This window comes from Quercus lobata, chromosome 1 (genome assembly GCF_001633185.2).
Source record: "Quercus lobata isolate SW786 chromosome 1, ValleyOak3.0 Primary Assembly, whole genome shotgun sequence".
Lineage (NCBI taxonomy): Eukaryota > Viridiplantae > Streptophyta > Magnoliopsida > Fagales > Fagaceae > Quercus > Quercus lobata.
In genome coordinates this window covers 45,238,157-45,260,389 of record NC_044904.1, presented here as the reverse complement: position 1 = coordinate 45,260,389, position 22,233 = coordinate 45,238,157, and the positions used below count along the sequence as shown (strand labels likewise).

Genomic DNA, 22,233 nt, shown 5'->3' with positions numbered 1-22,233 from the left:
ACTGCTGACACTCTTGCATACATGGGTGCCATGACTTCTCCTTTGTAGTTACGGATTATAGCCCCAACGTTGGTTCTGTTCACCCCAAAAAAAACTGCTGCATAAAATTCAGCTTAAAAGCCGATTCTGGAGGTGGTTCCCAATCTGTCCTGCTGTTCTGCACAACCGCTTCTGCATCAAGTTGCTGTTGAGCATGTTTGTACTCCTCTAAATATTCTGCTGCCCTCTGATTAAGAGTCCCTGGACCAATAAATCTGCCACCATGAAGAACACTGTTGCGCCTACTCCAAATGAACCAAGCTTGAATCAAGAAGACTTCCACTTCCTCCAAAGACAATCGGTCTAGTAGGTACTCCAATAAATGCAGCAAATCATTCTGATCCGTGCATCCCTTCTGCAGAATTTTAACACACTATTATTCAAGTCAAGAGAATTCAATTCATTAACTCAATTTAACTACAATATTAAAATAATACTATTTCACTAGTTTTTGGATATCTATCTTTCAAAATTAAATGGGCAAATATAGAATAGTCACAAAGACGATAAAGAAAAGCAATTTTATTAGGATTTAAACTGACTATTATATATAATATTACTTTTTTCTAAAAATCAAATCTAAATTGCATTTTATAAATTCACTAATCATTACACAAATCGTAAAAATAAATAGCCCTTGAGGTTAGAGTTAATGTTAAATTGTTAAATACCATTCAAAATTTTCAAAAATAAAAAAAATTTGTTTTCTAAGCACAAACATTATTTAATATTGTTTGAAATATTTTTTGCCCCTACTTTCTTCCCCCATCTCTCATTATTATTAATTAATTTTTTTAGAAGAATTATTATTAATTACTTACACTCCGTTTGTTTTGAAGTAAAATATTTTTCAAAAACTGTTTTTCTATTTTTAGGTGTTTGTTTGTAGGGAAAATGTGGCCAAACTTGTAAAATATTTTTCATTGATCATAAATTCCTTTATGAAAAGTTGTAAAACGTTTTATAAAAATGCACAGTGGCTTCCCTCATCACATTTGGTGGCTAGGACATTGGTCCAATGGGCGAGAGCCATCGTTTCGATAACCAGTGCCAATGGATTGTCGACTGGGGCCATTGCTCAAGTGATTGATGTCGGGGGGTCCAATCACCAAAGTTGTCATTCTGATAACTGATGCTGGCGAACCAATCACCAAAGACACCATTTCGGTAATCGATGCTAGAAGTTCGATAACCAAAGTTGCCATTCTGGTGGCTGAAGGCAGAATTAGTCACTAGTCCTGATAGTCTGGTAATTGAAGACACTGTTTAGACGGTAGTCGCTAGAAGTCTGGTCCTCAGAGCCACCATTTCGACTGCAGATTCTAGTGGTTTGGTCACCTTTTAGTGATTTTCTTGAAAAATTCCACTTGTCATACAAAACACCTTAAAATATTTTACTTCAAAACCAACGAAGCGTTAGATACTCCTTTACACGTATTGTTAGAGTGAAAATTCACCTTTAGTTGGGTAGTTCATTCAGAGATGTCGATGGAAAATCTTTTCAAAGGAATGGCCATGGAAGGTCCAACATGCCTACAAAAAAAAAGAGGGCTAATTAAAGGGGGTGCTGGTATGGCATTGGCCTAACGATCTCCAATGCTTAAATCAAGATCCCAAAGAGCTAATATGATAACTTTAAGAGTTAAAAACAGTTTATATGTCTCATGTATCATGTACCTCTTATCTGGGGAGATGTGTTATCTCTTATAGTCGTACTTTCAGCTATTAGTTATGTGTCAATTAATGTCTCACATTTATATGATTGACGTAATGTCTTACTTGTTTAATGTGCAACAGCTATTCATCCGATGCTTGGAGTAACTGTAGACAATTGGCCGTTATTCTTCCATAAATAACGGCACTGAATGCTGGCTTTGGATGATATTTAACATTTATTGACTTAATGGGCATGTAGTTATCGAGTAACTATCGTCTATTACATCATTAAATGTCCTCGTTAGTTACGTTTTTCATTTATTGTTGGACAGTTGGTGGTGGAAGATGGTATTCTTGTATGAATGACCTTTTAGATAAGATCATCCTTCTATATGGAAGACCTTTTTGGCTGTCAACTTTTTTTGTTTTGGGATGAGAAACAAGCTTGAGCAACCAATTTTATTTAATGGCTAAAAAATCATAAACAAACACCTTATAAATGTCAAGAGGAAAAGACTACATCCAAACTAAAATAGGAAAAGAAAATCTTGCTTTCTTGGTTAAAACATTTGCCAAAGTGTTGCCTTGTCGAAGTATATGAGAGAAAGAATAGTTCTGAAAAAAACTAGTTGAAGACAAGATGTCTTTAATCAGATGACCACAAGCAGGTTGGGAGAAACATTGGTCTTTAATGGCAGATGATGATGCCACAAAATCAGCAGTTGAACTCCATGTCTCAATAGATGGCCAAAGTTGGGTTAGTCATGTTTTCAATGTAAACCTACAATAAAGCTTGAAAAGAAATGGTATACACCAGTATGGTATTTGCCAAAAACACTTCAATACTTAAGTAAGAAAGAGAAAAAGATGTTTAGAGGGGAATTGACTTGGAGTGGTTTTTGGATGAATTTTTATGTGTACCTTTTGATTCTGTTGTTTCTTTCTTTTATAGTTATTCATCACCTTAATGAACAATGAATTCCTGTATTTATGTTCTGTTGGAAAAACTGGTTTTGCATCTCATACAAAACACACAGCGAAAGTAACAAACACGACTCTACTTCATTCATGAGAGATAACATGTAACCTTAAATTCTAGAACAAAGAATAGAAAGCGTACCTTGATGCAATGAAATTCAAAACCAAGACTTGACAATATCTCTAATCAACATCCCAATTCCACATGGTGCCCGAAAAGAGCGATCTCTCAATTAGTTTTTATGTACGTTGATTCTCAAAGAAAGTTCTTCTTCTTCTCATTGTAGAGCAAAGCTGTTTTCTTTTCTTTTTATCATACGTACATTCTAATTACCATAGTAGTTACTTTATTTAATAACTCTTATTAAAATAAAACTGATTATCTAATTGGGTTAGCCTTTTGGGCCTGCCCAATTGGGCTTTAGTTTGTGGCTTGAGATGGGACCAAAGGGAACTAATAAGACTCTTGCTCCAATGGGCCTTGGGCTTTCAACTCTTGACAAGTTCAAAGTTACCATTAATTATATTTCATACCATTATATAAATATAATTGCACTCTAGGCCTTATTAATAAATTATATCCTAAGACTCCAATGATATCATTTGACCTCTCCATGAAATATCCATAGTGAACAAAGTTATAATGAACTGTCACTTTGTAAACAACTCTTTTATCCTTGAGTACACGGTTTAATCTTTTAGTTATTCATATTTATTGAAATCCAATTTCAATAAATATAAACTTTAGTAACTCCTTACTAAAGTGAGCACCTGAATAACCTGTTCCCATTAAACTTATCTCAAGGGGATATTTCGTGTCTCTATAAAAAGAGATTATGGATTCTATCTTGAAAATATGTGTTCCCTCAACACTACGTGTGGTTACCCAACATACTGAGGTTTTGACTGTCAATATTAGATCTCACTCTTGATATATCAAAATAACTTACATTTCATGATTGGGTTCACTATCCTCTCAGGATTGAGAGTCTATGAAATTAGAAGTTGTGAGATTAATCATTCAGGTGACAGTTGTTGATTGAATAATTAATCTCACAGCAGTCCAGTTCAATATGTCTTAACACTTAAGGCATATCAACACATCAACTAGAAGTCTCCACTTCCATGATCAAGACAAACTATCTTAATTAATGTGTTATAATCTTCGCAGATGAAATATCCAATTTCATCACCAATTATGAACTATATTTTAAGTTTACAAGGAATTTGTGATCTATTTATTCTGTAACTAAATTACGTAAATCACATACAAGACATCTCAAGGTCTATGATAATGTCCCATTAGTTCATTTATAAATAGTCTCATATAATTAAATAATTTAATTATTTATGACATGCCAATAAATTGGATTTTAGGGCATAAACCCCAACAATCTCCCACTTGCTCTCAAAGGTAATTTACCATATATCCAACACTTATTTCCCTTTAGAGTAATTCATAGTCACTCTAAGGCAAGGTTTGGAAACAAGTTTCAGCCAGATTTATTGTATAAATTATCTTTTCTACTACTACATCTCACATACTCATATCTCTCTAATGACATAATACTTGTGCTTAATGTGTATCTTCACCATCTAAGATGAACACATATCTTGAATTCCAACTTCATGAATCACAATCAAACTACAAGTTAGTATTTGTACAACTAGTAACCATCAAATCACAAGTTAGTATTTGTCAACTAGTAACCATCAAATCCTCACTTTGGTGGACAAACATATAATCCCTCATTCTCCTAAGATATTTGAGTATATGCTTTACTCCTACTAAATTAAGTGATCTTAGATTCAGGGTGAGTTTGATTCAGTTTTTTGTAAAAGTGCATAATGAAAAAGTTGAGTTTTTAAAAAGTGCAAAATGAAAAAGTGCATTTTCAAAAAACTGAGTGTTTGGTAAAAACTGTTAAAAAATGCTTTTTGAAAAAACTGAGTGTTTGGCTAGCACTTATAAAAGTGACAGTTTGAGGGATAAATTACCAAAAAGGACAATACTTTTTTTTTTTTTTTGGATATGAGTTTGGTTCATACTTAAAAATCAACTACTTTATCATACTTAAATCAATTTTTCTCTTTCTAAAAAAATTATTTTTTCTCACCAATATTAGCTAATAATAACCTACCACTTAAAATTTCTTGTGAAAGTATTGTAAAAATATTGTGATAAAAATTGATACTGATTTTAATTTTAACATGCTATTAAAATTATGTTTTTCTCTTTCTAAAAAAATTATTTTTTTCTCACAAATATTAGCTAATAATAACCTACCACTTAAGATTTATTGTGAAAATATTGTGAAAATATTGTGATAAAAATTGATATTGATTTTAATTTTAACATACTATTAAAATTATTTTTTTCTCTTTCTAAAAAAATTATTTTTTTCTCATCAATATTAGCTTAATAATAACTGACCCCTTAAAATTTATTGTGAAAAAATTGTGATAATATTTTGTGGGGGCCGGTTAGTCACTAAAATTATTAAAGTCAAGTTAATTGGGCCTGTGACTCATCCGAGGACGTAAATCTATCCGAGGAGGCCCATATCAGATTGTAGGGGTAACCAAACGAAAGGAAGAGTAAATATCACGTAAGGTAAGTTCAGTATTCGTTCGAAGACAAAATTCTTCTCGGCAATATGAGTCCGAGGAAGACCAGAACACCACCTTGTTACAAACGTACTTCGGAGATACGTCACCACTAAAAGTGGGATAAGGGACCAAGGGTAAGAAAGAGAAGGCAAACAAATATCTATAACAACAACTGCCTCCGCATTAATTGCCTCTCAACCAACTCTCTGACCGCATTAATGTGGAGGTGATGCCTGAATAGTGATGAAGCAGCTTTATAGCTGCTAGTTGAAGGTTCCAGAAGGTGTTAGATGAGACAGAAAGAGATCTCCTGAACCCAACCTACATGTGTGCGGCGAAGATGATATGAAGAGGGTAGTATATAACATGAAAGAAAGTATTGAGGAAGGGGGATCGGAACATCAGAAAACGAAGAGTACTAAGAAGAAAGCCTTAAGAACAAAAGAACTAAAATTGTTTCAAAAGAAAGAATTAATTGTTTTAGCTCTGTTAATCCATATATAAACGTGTGGTTTAATCGTTTTTCTTTTAGGGTTAACCTAGTTCTTGAGTACTCACGCTCTACAAATTTTATTGTTGGGGCTTTTAACGTACGAACCTAATACCAGTTTAGGGTCGTTACAAATTGAGTCCTTACAATTGGTGCCGTCTGTGGGAAGAGCTTGATTTAACTTAAAAGAACTCTGGTGCAACGTTTATGATGTAGGAAGCAGGTCCACATCACTACGCGGCAGGACCACATCAGGAAGATGCCAACCCGCACCAGGCAGAGTCAAGGGGCTCCCAGCATGGTAATCTCCATCGGAGTCCTAAACGAAGAGAAGGCCGTGAGGGGAGTGTGCGCACAACTCATACCACCAAAAGTCACTCTCGTGGGAAGAGTCACATCCCCCACGCAAAGCATGACGGGAATCTGCAACGTGAGATTGCCGATTTGAAGAGAGAGTTACGTCATGCGTGGTGAGAACGCTCCCCATCTTGCTTCGAACCATCATCCGAGGATTCAGATGGAGCTAGTTATAGGTGGAGGTCAAGAACTCCGCCTAGTGAGACTTTCTCCTATGAGGAGGAACACGACCATCGACATAGGCACAGAAGTCCGCCTAGCAGGGGCTTGGGTAACAATGTCATGAACAAAGCATTGAGCCAAGTTTCCAAATCACCCTTCACGAGGAATATAGAAGATGTAGTTCTTCCTCGGTGATTCCACCAGCCTACGTTCACCCTGTATGATGGCCGGTTAGACCCAGTAGAACACGTTAGCCATTTTAGCCAGAAAATGGCTATCTACTCCAAGGATGAGGCCTTGATGTGCAAGTTTTTTCCATCAAGTTTGGGTCCGGTGGCGATGAGATGGTTCAACAGCTTAAGGGCCAATTCTATTGAGTCCTTCAAAAAGCTGACCCGGGCTTTTGGCACTCGCTTTATCACATGCAGCAGGGTTCCTCGGCCTTTGGGATCTTTGATGACTATGTTCATGCGAGAGGGTGAGACTCTCAAAACTTATTCGGATAGGTACTGGGAAATGTTTAATGAAATAGAAGGAGAGCACAATGATATGGCCATAAGTACTTTCAAAGCTAGCCTTCCAGCTGATCATGATTTAAGGAAATCCCTGACGGGTAAACCTGTTAGCAGTGTACACCAGTTGATGGACAGGATTGATAAGTACAGAAGAGTAGAGGAGGATCAACTTCAAGGAAAAGGAAATGCTAAGGTAATCCCTCAGGAGAGAAGGGATTTCAGGTCGGACCGTTATAACAATAACCGACCCCGGAAAGATTTCGTCGGGTAGTCAGGTTCTGCGGACACCCAGGTTGTTAATGCAGTGTTTCAGGAGCTGGTGCAGCAAGTTTTGGAGAAGATAAAGAATGAACCCTTTTTCAAATGGCCAAATAAGATGGCGGGAGAGCTTAGGAAACGCAACCCGAACCTATATTGCCACTATCATCAGGATCATGGGCACATGATGGAAAATTGCAGGAATTTATAGGACCATTTGGAATAGTTGGTCCGATAAGGGAAATTAAAGCAATTCTTGCATCATTCCAGTGGCAGGGCAAGTCAAGCAGGCTCAGAGTTAATCGTTTTTCTTTTAGGGTTAACTTAGTTCTTGAGTACCCACGCTTTACAAATTTTATTGTTGGGGCCTTTAACGTACGAACTCAATACCAGTTTGGGGTCATTACAAATTGAGTCCTTACATATTTCATTATTCTTTTTTCCTTTTTTTCCCCTCTTTTTTTATCCTTCACACGACATTTCTTTCTTCTTCTTCTTTTTTCCCACTAAATTTCTCCTCCACACATGTACCCGTTCTCTTTTCTTTTTTATCCTTCTTTCCTCCTTTTTTTTTTTCCCTGCCATTCCTCCAAACTCCAGAACATTCAGAGCTCTCCTTCTTCGTTTTTTTTTTTTTTTTTTTTCCTTTTCTCTTAGCACTTTGTCTGTTGGTTCTTGGTAGAATCGATAGCATCCCACTTAGGTTCTGGCGACGTAGAATCCATCGGAGTGCGCGACGAAGATGAGGCGGTGGAGTTTGGAGACGGTGAGTGGCTGAGAGGGAAGGGCTTGGAGATCGAAAATGGGGTCGGAGTCGGAGTCGGAGTCAGAGTTGGAGGGTTTGATTGGGAGGGGTTCGCTGATTTGATCGAACCCAGAGCTCGGTGTTGTTGACACATTCGGCTTTGATTTTGCCCTGTAATTCTATCATTTTGCTATATTCTGATGTTTTTTTATTTTGCATTTTGAGGAATCCTAATTTGCAAGGGATTGATTTTTTTTTTCCTTAGCTGATTTGGGAATTTGTTATAGATTTTTTTGTGTTTAGATTTGGAAATTTGTTGGGAGAGCAGAGAGATGATTTGGGAATTTGTTATAGATTTTTTTGTGTTTGGATTTGGAAATTTGTTGGGAGAGCAGAGAGATGAGATGAGAACTGATGATTTATCAAGGGTAATTTGGTAATTTTTGGAAGAGCCCAACGGATCAAAATCAAAACGCGCATGAGCTTTTTGTTTATGGATCTCTAGAGCTCCATAACTCAAACACAACTTTTTTCAAAAAGTTGCGTTTTATACTTACCAAACACTATTTTTGGGCTGGCTTTTTTGAAAACGCACGTTTTGGGCTTCAAACGCTGAAACAGACGGGTACTCAATTGATATTTGCTTATCATGCCCACCGCAAAATAGATAATTAGCCTAGTATATAGCATAGCATAAAGACTTCCTATTGATATGGTATAAGGAACCGTCTTAATATGTTTGTCCTTTTATGTCTTAGGACTATAGTCCTTTATAAAGGAACTTCAAACTTAAAAGAAAAGAATCAGTTCTTGAAGTATTACATGTTATACATGACTAGAATCTAATCTATTTAAGCAGTTTAAGAAAGATCCAACATTCTAATTTCTGAATTTTAACGAAGTTTAATTCTTAGGATGTGACCAATCTTTCCCAAGTACTTTATATCAAACTGGACTAGACAATAAAAAAAACTCTATTGATGACAATAACTCTACATCATTCTAAATGATTAGAATGTCATCAACATACATTAAGAAATTTATTATAAAATTTAGCTTTTACACACATAAGACCTTTTTTTTTTTTTTTTTTTTTTTTTAAATATTTGATCAAAATCAAACAACTTGATTGCTTGATCAAAGATGATATTTTATGATTTAGATGCTTGCTTTAGTCCATAAATAGACTTTAAGCAACTTGCATACTAAACACTACTGGTTCTTTGCTATGAACAAGTCTGGTTACATCATATAGACGTCTTTCTCAAGATTGCTACTAAAAGAAGCTTTCTTGATATCCATTGTCATATTTCATCCAAATGAAATATAACGAATAAGAGAATCTGAATAGAGTCAAACTTGACGATTGGTGAAAAAATCTTTTCATAGTCGAACCATTTCTTTCTGAATAAATCTTTTCGCCACTAGTCTTGACTTTGAAGGTTTACACTTTCTAATCTATCAATCTCATTTTCTTGTAGACCTATTTGAAAACAATAGACTCAATGCCATTAGACACTTTTACAAGTTCTAGACTTTAAATAGAATATAATTCTGTTCACATAATCTTGATCCAGTAATCCATATTCATATCATCTATTGCCTTTACCAAAATGGAAATGGAGATTTTTGAGTCACCCTCAAAGATTGAGTTATGCAAACCCAATTCCTGAACAAACTGGACAACCGTTCTTACCACAATAGTTTCAAGAGCGACCATAGAGGAGGGGATAGGGATAATCTCGGATTAAGTTGTCATTATTTCTCCAAGAGAATTGTGGACCACTACATCGACACCCGTTGCATTCAAATCTTTGAAGACTGTACCATCAAAATTTGTTTTTAGCATTCCAAGGTCAGGTGGTTTCCAAACGGTTTTCTTTGGGAGCTACTTTGAAACAGGTTTAACATGTTGTTGCTGAAATTCTAGGAGATGTTGCTTCGCCAGGCTAGAAAGTTTATCCAATGGTGCTGCTCACTTTGCACTTATTTCACCGATTCCAAATTGTCCAACAAGTTATAGCAAAGTTTTTCGAACCTTATGGTTGTCTACTTTTATTTATTTATTTATTTAATATTAAATATTTATTTAATATTAAATGGAAGACTTTTCTAAAATCTCATAATTAAAAATTGAAACTTAAAACTAATAAAGTCTCTCATGGTTGTATAAGAGATTTGAGATTCAATTTTCACTTACACTAAAAACTGATTGATGTCTTGGTCTGATAATAAAGAGTCATCATCAATAGCAAACACCATAAATTAAAACTATCTTAAAAAAAAAAAAAATCAAAACCTGTCAATTACGATTACAACCTCATCAATCACGCAAGACCTAACGGCCAGTAGCCCCCCAAGTCCTAAGAACTCATAACTTAATCCAAGTCAAATTAATAAGTTTTAATTAAACGTGTACCCATTTTCAAACAAATCAATCAGCTACCTGTTTATCAGAAAAAAAAAAAAAAAAAAATCAATCAGCTACCTTCCTCGATTTGTCTTCTTCGCAATCAAGTACTCAGAACTTCCCCGCTAATCTCGGTCCCATCTCTCTTTTTATTTTACTTTATTTCCTTCCCATTCAGTCCCTACCTTTTATGTCCGAACAGAACACACCCCAAATTCTCTCTTCTTGCTATGCTAGCATAGGCATAGCAAACCAACAAAAAAAAAATGTCTCTCCTTCTCTTCCTCCAACTCCTCCTCTTCCCCCTCCTCTGCTCCACCACCACCACCCCCAACCCTTTCGGTAAAGCACAATCTCTTCCCTTAATAACTAATAACTAACTTATTAACTGTCACTAATTCACTAACTACATATGTTTTTTTAACAGACGTTTCATACTACATTGACTGCGGCGGTACCACCGACACGACCGATCCCTTCAACACAACATGGCTTTCCGACCGCAACTACACCGGAGGGTCTGCGGCGATAGTCTCGGAACCGTTACACTTCCTTCACTCTCAGGAAAAGACACTCCGTTTCTTCCCACTCTCCTTCGGGAAAAAGAACTGCTACACCGTCCCACTCCCTAACGGCCGTTACTACTTCCGTACATTCACCGTCTACGACAACTACGACGGCAAGTCTCACTCTCCTTCCTTCGACGCTTCCGTGGAGGGCACTTTGGTCTATTCCTGGCGCTCGCCTTGGGCTGAGTCACTCGCGCGTGACGGCGCGTACTCTGACCTCTTCGCTTACGTCACCGACGGTCAAGCGGATTTCTGTTTTTACAGCATTGCCACTGACCCGCCCGTTATCGGTTCGCTCCAGATCAACCAAATCGACCCGAATTCATACAACGCCGCTTCGATCGGTCAGAGTTTCATCCTCGTCAACTATGGTAGACTCACCTGCGGCTCCCCCCAATGGGGCCCGGGCTTCACCAACGACACCGACTACTTCGGCCGGTCCTGGCAATCGGACTATAGTTTCCAATCTCATATTTCCAGCTCCTCAGCGCTAAGGAAGATAGGCACAAACAATGCTATAAGCGGGACCAATACGGCGCCGAATTACTTTCCGGCGAAGCTGTACCAGACGGCGGTGACGACGGACGGCAGAGTGATCGAGTACGAGTTGAAGGTGGATGCGAAGCTGGATTACTTGCTGTGGTTTCACTTCGCGGAGCTGGATTCGAGCGTGAACAAGGAAGGTCAGAGAGTGTTCGATGTGTTGGTCAATGGCAATAATGTGAATCGGATTGATATTTACAAGGAGGTTGGAGGCTTTGCAGCTTATACTTGGAATTATACGGTGAAGAATTTGAGTTCTACTGTGTTGACCGTGAGGCTGGTCCCGGTGGTAGGCTCGCCGGTGATTTCTGGGCTTGAGAATTACGCGCTGGTTCCGGCTGATCTTTCTACTGTGCCTGATCAAGGTAAAGAGATTCTTGAAATTGAATTAGGGGAAAGAATTTTTATTTTTGTTTTTGTTTTTATTTTTTTTACTTAGACTTAGAGACGAAATGTATGTAGGGAAGCAAAGATTTGGATTCATATTATATTTTCAAATTAAAAAAAAAAGAAAAAGTGTGAAATATTCTCTTCTCTTTCTTGCAACCAAACCCAACTTTGAAATTTGCTGAATTTCACAGAGAAATGAATGTGAATAAATTAATATTCTTCATTAAATTTTTTTTTTTTTTTGACACATCAGTTTCTAAAGTTTATGTACTATCAGTATCTTTAGCATCATTCGTTCATGAGAGAGAGAATCTAGAGGCGTGTTTGGCGCTTCATTCTTCCATAGGTATTGGTGGAGAGTCAATTTATCTTAATTTTAGGTTATTAGTTAATTAGGGTTTTCTATGCCAATTATAATTAGGGTTTATTTTTCTTATATAAGGAAATGTTGTACTTTTATCAAAGGGAGCTTATTTTGATGGAAAAAAAAAAAAAGATTTCAATTAAAATGATCTCCATGGTATGGTGTGGTGCCAACTCCAGCCCCACCCTAGGTGCTAATACCTAGTGGTTTTCCCTTGCTTGGTGTTAGACTCCAAGCAAGCCTAGGTGTTGGCTCCTATGATCTATCTTTATTTTCCGTTTGTTTAATTTATTATTCAATTTTTTAGAGACCATGACTTCAAATAGAATAGAATATAAGAAAAAAATTCATATGGCCAAAACAGTCTAATTTGTCAAGGATCCATAGCTGACCCCAAATTTTGGGACTAAGGATTTGTTGTTGTATTGAAACCCACCAAGTGCATGTGTAACCTACATATTAAAAAAAATGTCAATAATAATTTAATGGTTTGATAACAAGAATGATTTGGTGAAAATGAGATATAAGCAAGACTGAAGAGTGATTAAAATGTAAAAGAAAGACTCTAGGAATCTTAGGAATGTGCTTGATTCTTTAGGTTATGTGAGCTGATACTAATCGGGGTTTCCTTTGTAGTGGTTGCTATGAGAGCATTGAAGGAGTCGCTTCGTGTTCCCGATAGAATGGGTTGGAATGGTGATCCTTGTGCTCCTACAAGTTGGGATGCTTGGGAGGGAGTTACATGCCATCTCAACAAGGATGGAAAATCCCTCGTGATATCTCAAATGTAATAATCTCTTTTACTTTCAAAGCCATTTGTTTCAAACTTTTTATTTCCTTTTCTATCTGGTAATCAAAGAAGCTATAATCTTGGGCCAAAAATCCTAGTCATTAAGTATTATATATTGATCAAATTATACATTTCAGAGATCTTGGAACTCAAGGCTTGAAAGGAGGATATATTAGTGACCAGATCAGTCTTTTGTCAAACTTGGTAAGCCTGTAAGTATCAACTGTCAACTCTTAATGTCGTGCATCTTTTATATTAATTGATTCAACATATTACTGTGTCAAAAAATTATGATGGTTTTGCAGTTAGAAATAGTTCAATGAGCCCCTTCTTAGTATTCTTTTCTATCTAGGAACAGATATAATTTCCACCCCATCATAGGTCACCATGTCTTATCATATAATCATTACATTTTTTTTTTTTTTTTCCTTGAAATCTTATTTTATCACCCGTCCTTGTGCTTTCAAGGACAGTTTCCACTTTTGGACCTCCTCTAAGTTATGCCTGGTAAATATCCTAAGCAATGGGAGAAGAATGGTGATTATGTTTAGGAACTTGTATTACTTCCAGTTATTCCCATGCTAGTTGTTGCATATTTGTACTTATCTTATGTGGCTTCCTTTAATTGGCATAAATACATTGCAATTGTGGTTAAAAGTTGATATTGGATGATACCTCAATCAAAGTTGTGTTTAGGAATTTATACTTCATCTAATGATTGAGATGCACACATTCATAAGTAAATTGTCAAAGGGATGGATGTTTTCCTTTTTCCATTCATTGTGAGTTTGATAGATTTCTATTGTTTATACCTTTATAAGGTTGTGCTTTCTCTTCTATTCGAGTTTGGTTAATATTCTAACTTCTAACATGGTTTCTTTAATGTTGACATTTTTTTTTCTCCTTTTTCTTTGCTTTGCATTTAAACCTAATTTGGTAATTTTTGGAGTATGCATTCACAATTCATATAGGTTCTGAATATGTAGTTAATGTATAGATTGGTTAACATTTTGAATTTTGAATTTTTCTAAATGAACAGGAACTTAACTACTAATTCTTTAGGCGGTACATTACCATCTGGGCTAGGCCAAAAATCTCTCATACGGCTGTAAGTATCCAGCATTTGTTTAGTTTGTAAATTACAATTATAGACTTATAGTACTGGTTTCTATTGCATATGGCATGCTCTGGTAAGTGCCACACTGTAAACCACTAATATATTTATTTGATATAATATCACTCAGTTGATCATAATTTCATGGAAGATTCTTTGCATTTGTTTATTTGAAAATAGTTTACCTTATTGCTCAATGACGTTCCTTTTTTCTTTGGTCGTTCTTTCATGGTGCATGTAAGTAGGGCCTTGTTCCCTTCAATTTATTTTGCTAATTTAATAAATTTCTTCACCGTTTGAAAATTACAATTTCCCCTTTTTAAGTATGATTAATGCTTCTCTTCTTTTAGATGGTTTTACCATGTGATCAATCTTTATCTAGTTTTCTTCTTATGTTCACTTTTATACTTGTCTATGGTACACTTAATGGCTCCTTTAAGATAGCTCAAGTGTAATACAAAAATCTGCTTGTTTACATATATTATTATGTTTTCTACTTTGCAGAGATTTATCGTACAATCAGTTTACAGGGTCCATTCCGGATAGTCTAGCATCTTCAAATCTGCAGCTGGTGTAAGTAGTTTGGCAGTATCCAATTTGAGTACTGGATTTTATCAAACATATCTAACAACATCATATATTGTCATTTGTGGTCATTAGGAGCTGTGTTAATAGTATATTTCAGCATGGATAGTGGCTTGCTCAGTAAGCTGGCATCTAGCATCCCATGTTTCATCAGAAGACACCATTTACTTTCTCAAAGTATCACGGCTGAATGCTTATAAATACACCATATTTGGAAAAACAAAACAAAACAAAACAAAAACAGAAAAAAAGGAGAAAGCTTAGAGCTATTTTTATTAAAAAAAATCAATCTCCCAACAGTTAATTAAGCCAAATGTGAAGGAAAATGTAACTTGAATAGCTAGAGTTCTTTGAGTTATAAATAAATTCTACTATCAAGCATTTCACCCATTATTCACTTATTTTAAACACTCCATGCATGTGTTGGGGTTTTTCTTTGAACAGTAGTGCATTTTGTGAGAGTTTCTCAAATAATGTGTTAAAACCTTCTCCCAAATTAACACATTTAGTATTGTGGAAGATGTGGCTGCATTGGCATTCTTCCCTATTTTATGCTTGGGATGAGCTGTAGACCTAGACATCCAAGGTTCGATCCCCACTTAAGAGTTTCACTGGATTACCTACCTAATACATGGTTCTGGTGGGTGGGGTTGTGTATCCATGGTTTACTCCCCGTGGGTGGATCTGAAGTGCCCTGCCTTGGTGAGGTATCATGGCATTAAAAAAAAAAAATAAATAAAATTTAGGAGTATTGTTACAGTAGTAATTTAAAATACCATAATGGCAGTGTGGCACTTCTAGTTGTGTTCTTTGACATTGAAACAGGTGTTCAATAGTGCATTAGTTTAAAGAAATAATTTCAATAATGTTTTATTTTTTGGATAAGTAAATAATGTTTTATTGCATCAAATATATTCTCATAGTGTCTTACTTTAGAAATGCAAATTACACCTCTTACTTTAATGTTATATCCTTTTAACATACTCAAACTTGATCATCTAGAAGCCATCATTTAAAAGCTGAAATTTTAATAATATGGTTAACAAGGACATGAACTAACTTACTTCCTGAATCTAAAACACCATTTACAGACCCCATTTTTGTATTTTCATTACAGGGTTTATATCATTTCTTAATACACCTCTCTCTTGTCAGGGTATTGAATGATAACTTATTAGAAGGACGAGTACCGGAGGAACTTTTTTCAATTGGTGTGCACGGTGGAGCAATTGAGTATGATATAATTTAATTTGCTAGAAGCTACAATTAATTTGTTATATTAGTTCAAATGCTATAGAATCTTTAGCTGACAAATTTTTGTAGTGTACATGATTTGTGATAGGCCCTAAGCTCCTTTTAGTTCTAAATTGCTTCTATCTTTTTCTAACCTTAGCTAAATCATTCACATCTCTTGCATTTGTTTCTTTCAGCTATTCAATCCCCTAAAATTCCAGTTGAACTAAATTGTTAAAATCTTTTTTATTTCATAATGTTTTCCTTTTGCTATCTGATCCTCAATGACCTGAACCATAACACATGCCCTCAAAACATCTTTTTCTGCCACTCCTTTCTGGGCATGTTTCCTTTGCAGAAAGATTTTTTAATTTATAAAGCAGGCTCGGTGATGAATTCTCTACCTCATGCATCTTCTTTGAAGGGGGAAAGAAAGGAAAATCACATAGGAACAGAGAAACCTGTCTCTTAGACATCGTAATCCACTGATACTTTTTATAAAGCCATGGAGCGACTATTTCAGCAAGCTACCAAGCTCATGTTTTCTTGAATTCTTAGTTTAAATATATCTCTTAGAGATATCAAGCCCAATCATAGTCAAGGACTGAAGGTGCAAGCCCAATCCTTGATGTGTAAGCCAGGAATACTGCTAGTACTACAAGTCAATTAACCATGGTTTATTGTATGGTTATTTTAGGGTTGAGCCTCCAATAAATACCCCATATTTGTTTCATTGTAAAACACAAATGATATTATAGTGAAGATGTAGCCGTTAGGGCTTTATCCTATGGACGTAGGCCGTTAGGTCAAACAATGTAATCCTTTTATCTCTGTTTTCCTACCTGTGTTCTACATCATCTCACTTCTTTACCCTTTACCCTTCCTCTATTCCCCAGAAAGCTATGAACAGCCAAAGGTCGTACCCTTGTTTTTACTAGTTAAGATTTGTTCCTTGAGAGGTCCAAATAAGAGTAACTGCAGAACCTTTTCTGCTGTGGAAAAAGAAAGCACACATTTCATGACTGATCAACACAAGTTATCCTCTTATAAGAATATCATTGCAGCAAAAATAGTTAAATAAAGGGGCATCTAAATGTCTTTAAAACTTACTGACCCTTGATGTCCCTAATTGCATAATGACTTGTGGGTTACATAAATCCTTTTTAGAAGTGGCTTTTCATAATATAGTTCCTTACATAATGAGCTTAAATCTTTCTTGACAGTCTTTCTGGTAACAAAGGTTTGTGCGGTGGACCTACTTTGCCAGACTGTCCTTTATTCTGGGAAAATGGCAGCTTATCTACCAAGGGTAAAATTGCGATAGGCTTATCAAGTCTTGTCTTTTTCTGTGTGCTTCTGCTGGTGATATACATGTTCTGCATCCGAAGGGGTAGAAATGATTATGACTTTGGTCTCCCTCAAGATTTAATGTGTAAGTATGATGACAAGGAAGGACAAATTCATCAATCATTTTCAATGTTCTTTTCCTTTGCACTCTTTTATCTGTTTGGAGATACTGTAGTGTATCATTTTATTATCTGCCCTCTATCTGTGTTTTCTTTTTGTCCTTTTAAAAGTGATGCATAAGAAGATTCAGAGTATATTTCACTATCTGACATAAGCTTGAATTTAGAATACCAAGTAGCTCCTTAGTAATAGATTATGATGCCGTATTCTCTTTTATAACTACTGATTCCTAGCTCTGAAGCTATAATTCCAATAGTTTATCACTTGAACATGAAAATTAAAAAGCACTCCCATGCTTCTCATTCTACTACAAACCAGAATAAAAAAGAATTAAAATCTAGAATGATATGCTAATTAGGCTATAAAAATAGTTGTTAATATCATACGATACGCACATATTGTACAATACGTATCGAATCGAACAAAAAACATACGATATCGTATGCATATCAATCATGGTAAAGAATTATACAATACAAAGATGCGTATCGTATGATATGGATGATACTCATACATGTGGGTTCAAGTTGAGCTTTTTGCTCAACTTGTGCTTTGACTTGAGTCCAACAGTTGTTAGACTTGTTTTTAACACAATTATTGGGTACTTGGTTAATCCTGATAAAATAACATGACCATGAATTTTTTTTTCCTTCTCTCATGGAAAATTTGGACCACACACTTGGCACTTCACTTTCACATTTGCAAATTTCTATTATATACTATGAATAAAGTATTAAATAACAATATAATAATTTTTCATTTTTTATTATCATTATAGAAGTCCAAGAAACTTGAATGACAAGAAGAAATATAAAGAGAAGTTATTGAAATAGAAGAAAAAAGATATAAATGTTGGAGATGAAGAAGATGTTAATGATAAATTGACTTTGCAAGATAATGATAACATTGATTTGTACTATGGAGATAAAGTTGATTAGGAAAGATGATGAATATGAAGAGAAAGAAAATATTATTTTAGTTCGACCAATATGATTGTGGATGTTATAAATTTATTTTAATTTGATTTATTTAGTTAGTTTTGTTAAATATTATTGCATAAGCGATGATTAAATTAGTCATTAGTTGAATATGTTTCAAACTTATAATAAATATACCTTTCATATATGTATCTACAATTTTTCTATAACATTTATGAAGTTTTTGTGTATCTTACAATGCATGATGCAACAAAATGAAAAGTCAATTCATAATAAAGTGCATTTATTTATTAAGTAAAAATAAACCAAGCCTCCACATTCCCAAGTTCTGTGTTGACATAGGCTGCATCATTTCATCTTCACTATAGTCCATAGCAATTTTGTCTAGTAGTATATGTTGTAGTGCATTGACTTCTCTGATTTGGGTTAAGTGTAAAGCATTAATGAAGTACATAATGTCAACCATTATGCATTATTCATTTTCATTAAAAAGGAAATGCACCTTTTGCTTGTTGCCATTGAATATACCGCCAAAAATTTATGTATAGTATAGGTTCCAACTTACAAGTTGTCCAGTTATCTCATTTGTGGAATATCTTCAAAATAATCCAATATACAAGTTTCTTTTTGTGGATATGTAGACCCATTTTACTTATCAAAAAAAAAAAAAAAATGTAGACCCATTTTAAGTTTCTACTTTCTAGTACTTTATTATTTTGATCTCATCATCAGAAGAGTTTTTTGCTTGTATGCTGAGGAACTTCCATGTGCTTTTTGTCTCTTATTTATCAAGGGAGATCTGATGCACTGCCCACAGTTGGGTTATCAAGATTCTGTGGTCTTTCAATAACTTAGATATTTTTAATTTTTTCCCTTTGGAAGTATACATCACAGCAAAGCATTTTAGTTTGCTATCGGCATAATCAGAGTCTCTTCCACTTTATTTGATTTCCAACATAAAAGTTGGATATCTTTTTTGAACGTAATACTGGTGAAATTAAACTTTGATTTATTTTTTAATAGAACTTTGATCTATTATAATAGTGGTTGAATGATTAAAATCATAGTTTGCTACAAGCTTAAGCTTTTGGGATGTGTAATAATCTGTCATAGACTCATAGCATCAGAGCAAGTGGTCATGAGTTCTAAACATATCTCCTTGTGTTGAGCCTAATTGACTAAGGAGTCGAGTAGGTCCACACTTGAAGGAGGGGGTTGGAATAATGGTGAATTGATTTAATTCATCTTTTCCTGTTAGTCTATTATGAGAAGTGGTAGTTTCTTCTAAAAGTGATGGCTTCTTAGTTTGTAGATTGTGTAAAAAATTAATTTCTTCTGTTGCTTCAAGAATGAAAAGATTCCAATGCTTCATTTGTCCTTGTTTGCAAGGAAAGTCACATGTTTGAGGTAAATTTGTTGTAGTTTAGTTACCTGGTCACTGAATAATTGGTTACAAGTAAATCTTGTGTTTGCACGGAATTTGCTTTTTACATTATTGTGAATTTTCTGTTTGTTCCAATCTTAGCCAGATTTTTGAATGTCTTGTGGAAACTAAACTGCTTCGAATGGTTGTCACAGATGCATTATTTTATAGATAAAACCAGCACATATTTAGGATTGTTTTCAGAAGGGGCAGTCATTGACATCTCACTCTGAATACATTACTGGAAGTTGTGGTTGAAAACTTAAAATTTCTTCAATACTTGGCTAAAAAAAATTCAATTTTCTTATTTTATGGGTTTTCTGGTTTAAATTTGGAAATTTTAAATGCTCTCTAAAATTTATCAAGCTGTTCCATTGTCCATTTGATGACCAACATGCTCTTAATTTATTTACGCATTATCATTTATTCGGTTGATGGGATGTTACCAATCAAAAAAGAAAATCAGTTTATCAGTTGAAAGGATGTTATGTATTAAGCTTGTTTCTTTATTGAATGTCAATCTAATTTCATGTCTTTTTCTCAGCACTGGCTGCAAAGAGAAACAAGTATCAGAGGCAGAAATCTTTGATGCTTCTTGAAATGGAGAGCCAACATGCAAAGGGACTGCCATCACCTTTTACTCCCTACTAATAGAGTTTACAGAAAAGGAGAATATTGACGTTTATGGTCTTCCCTCACCCAAAAGATGTAGAAAGTGGATCTCTAGTGTGATTATACAAGATCTGAGATATGATGCTAATGACTTACTGCACTGCTTCAGACGGACAATTCAGAGTTTTGGCTTTTGTTCACAATTTGTTCTGAAATGGGGTCAAGGAATGCCAGTCTATTGAATGCAATGTGGTCTCGTGTTATTTTTGACCAGAACAAAGCTGTAACCCCACAATGTATAATACCCAGTTTGCAGCATTTTGATGAATATATGATGTAAATCTATAGTGCAATGTATGTAATGGCAACGCGCCGATATGCCTACTGTTCCTAGGTTCATTATTGCTGCATGATCACCTTTGGCGATTCTTTTCCTAACGTTATATGCTGACTTGCTTTAACCTCAGATGTATACCCACAATGGCTTGTTTTATATTTATTGGAAATGACAAAACTTAGGTATTCAAAATTTCTAAGGATATGATTTATAGTTTTTACTTCTTTGTTTGTTTTACATTTTCGGGGTTTCTTTGATGCTCCTGTAGTTGTGTTGTTTACCGTTTATACTGATATGTGATGTGCTCACTGTTACACTGCTATGGGATGTGCTCAGTGTTGTGGTTCAAGTGCTTGGTCCTATTCTATATTTCCAAGTGTAAAGGGAAATTTATATCTTTTTATTTTATTATAGGGTGAATAATGAAGCTTACCGTACCTGCACTTTATCTCAAATAGTAATAAGTCCGTGAGATGCGCGGATTAATTAAAAATTTTATGTAAACAAAAAAAATTACGTGAGTAGCTTGAATAGTACAATAGAAAGACAAATTCTCCCATACATTAACCGCTCTAATCTACTGTTGAAGCGTAGACGTGTAAATATTAACCATGTATGCACTGTACACAGTCAATCCAAAGAGATTTATAAAATAATTTTGTTTACTTGCTAAAAGCAAAACAATGTTGGCTTTTTTGACTAATTATGAAATGACCAACAAATAAAGAGCATCACAATTCACCAGAATTGTAAAAAATAATTAGTCCCTTCGGCTGTAGTTTGGGAGGAGGGAATTAAATAGAACGGAAATGAATGAAAAGAATAACTTTAAAATATTCTTTATTTTCCTTGTTTGAGAATTGTGGCGGGCTTTTTGTGTTTTGGGTTTAATTTCTCCTATTATACCACGGCCCGTGATTTTGAGGTAGGAGAGTTGGGATTGACCTAACTAAAACACACTTTAGGTGATGAGAATCGATAAGTACAATTAAAGGATCTATTGCATGTTCTAGTTGGGCCTGTTACTAGAGTAAGATCCAGGAAGATCAAAAAAGCACTTAATAGGTTGATTCAAGAGATTTGGGTTGATTTTAACACAGGGCATTCCAAGCTTGACCTAAAGGAAGATGAAGGTGTAATAAATTTAATCCAAGCTATTGATAGGGTTGATCTGGCTTAATTGGGTGTAATTTATTATGTGGATTAATGGCTGATTGATTTTTCAGCTCCATACCAATTAATAGCTATTTTTCCTTTTCTGGAGCTACTAATTTCATACCAAATCCACCTTAATTTTAGGCTTCTATTATTTAGTACATTTTTTTTTTAAATATATTATCCTATTTTCAATCATGTCTTATAAATAGCATACACTCATTGTAATGGAGGATTTATTGAATAAAAATTAGAAAAAATGTGTGGTTTTGCTTCTTCTTTTGGTTCTTTAAGAATTGTGAACTTATCAGGGATTCTTCCTTGTGGCGTTCAAATTTTATACTTTCAGTTCGTGATTCAGTTATAATCATTGGGTCGAGGTCTGTTACTTATACCTTTGGTTCACGTTTCATTTATAAACGGTGGGTCGGGGTTTCTATCAAAAATTTGAATTTTAGCTTTCTTGGGCAAGTATTCCAATATTATTTGTTGG

The 22,233-nt window shown here is 35.0% G+C and overlaps 1 protein-coding gene across 1 annotated transcript; it reads left to right on the top strand.

Annotated features, from left to right (window-relative positions):
- Positions 1-10,290: 10,290 nt before the first annotated feature.
- On the top strand, positions 10,291-20,784 carry LOC115990913 (receptor-like protein 4). The gene is made up of 9 exons (XM_031114684.1): positions 10,291-10,562; positions 10,648-11,697; positions 12,723-12,873; positions 13,014-13,088; positions 13,916-13,984; positions 14,495-14,563; positions 15,731-15,808; positions 17,032-17,240; positions 20,181-20,784. Exons 1-9 carry the CDS (start codon positions 10,487-10,489, stop codon positions 20,285-20,287), a joined length of 1,884 nt encoding a protein of 627 aa, XP_030970544.1. The 5' UTR covers positions 10,291-10,486; the 3' UTR covers positions 20,288-20,784.
- Positions 20,785-22,233: the final 1,449 nt, after the last annotated feature.

Coding starts and splice junctions, on each gene's coding strand:
- LOC115990913 (XM_031114684.1), top strand. CDS start 10,487: ATGTCTCTCCTTCTCTTCCTCCAACTCCTCCTCTTCCCCCTCCTCTGC. Junction 11,698..12,722: donor TTCTACTGTGCCTGATCAAG/GTAAAGAGATTC, acceptor TTTCCTTTGTAG/TGGTTGCTATGAGAGCATTG. Junction 17,241..20,180: donor TCTCCCTCAAGATTTAATGT/GTAAGTATGATG, acceptor TCTTTTTCTCAG/CACTGGCTGCAAAGAGAAAC.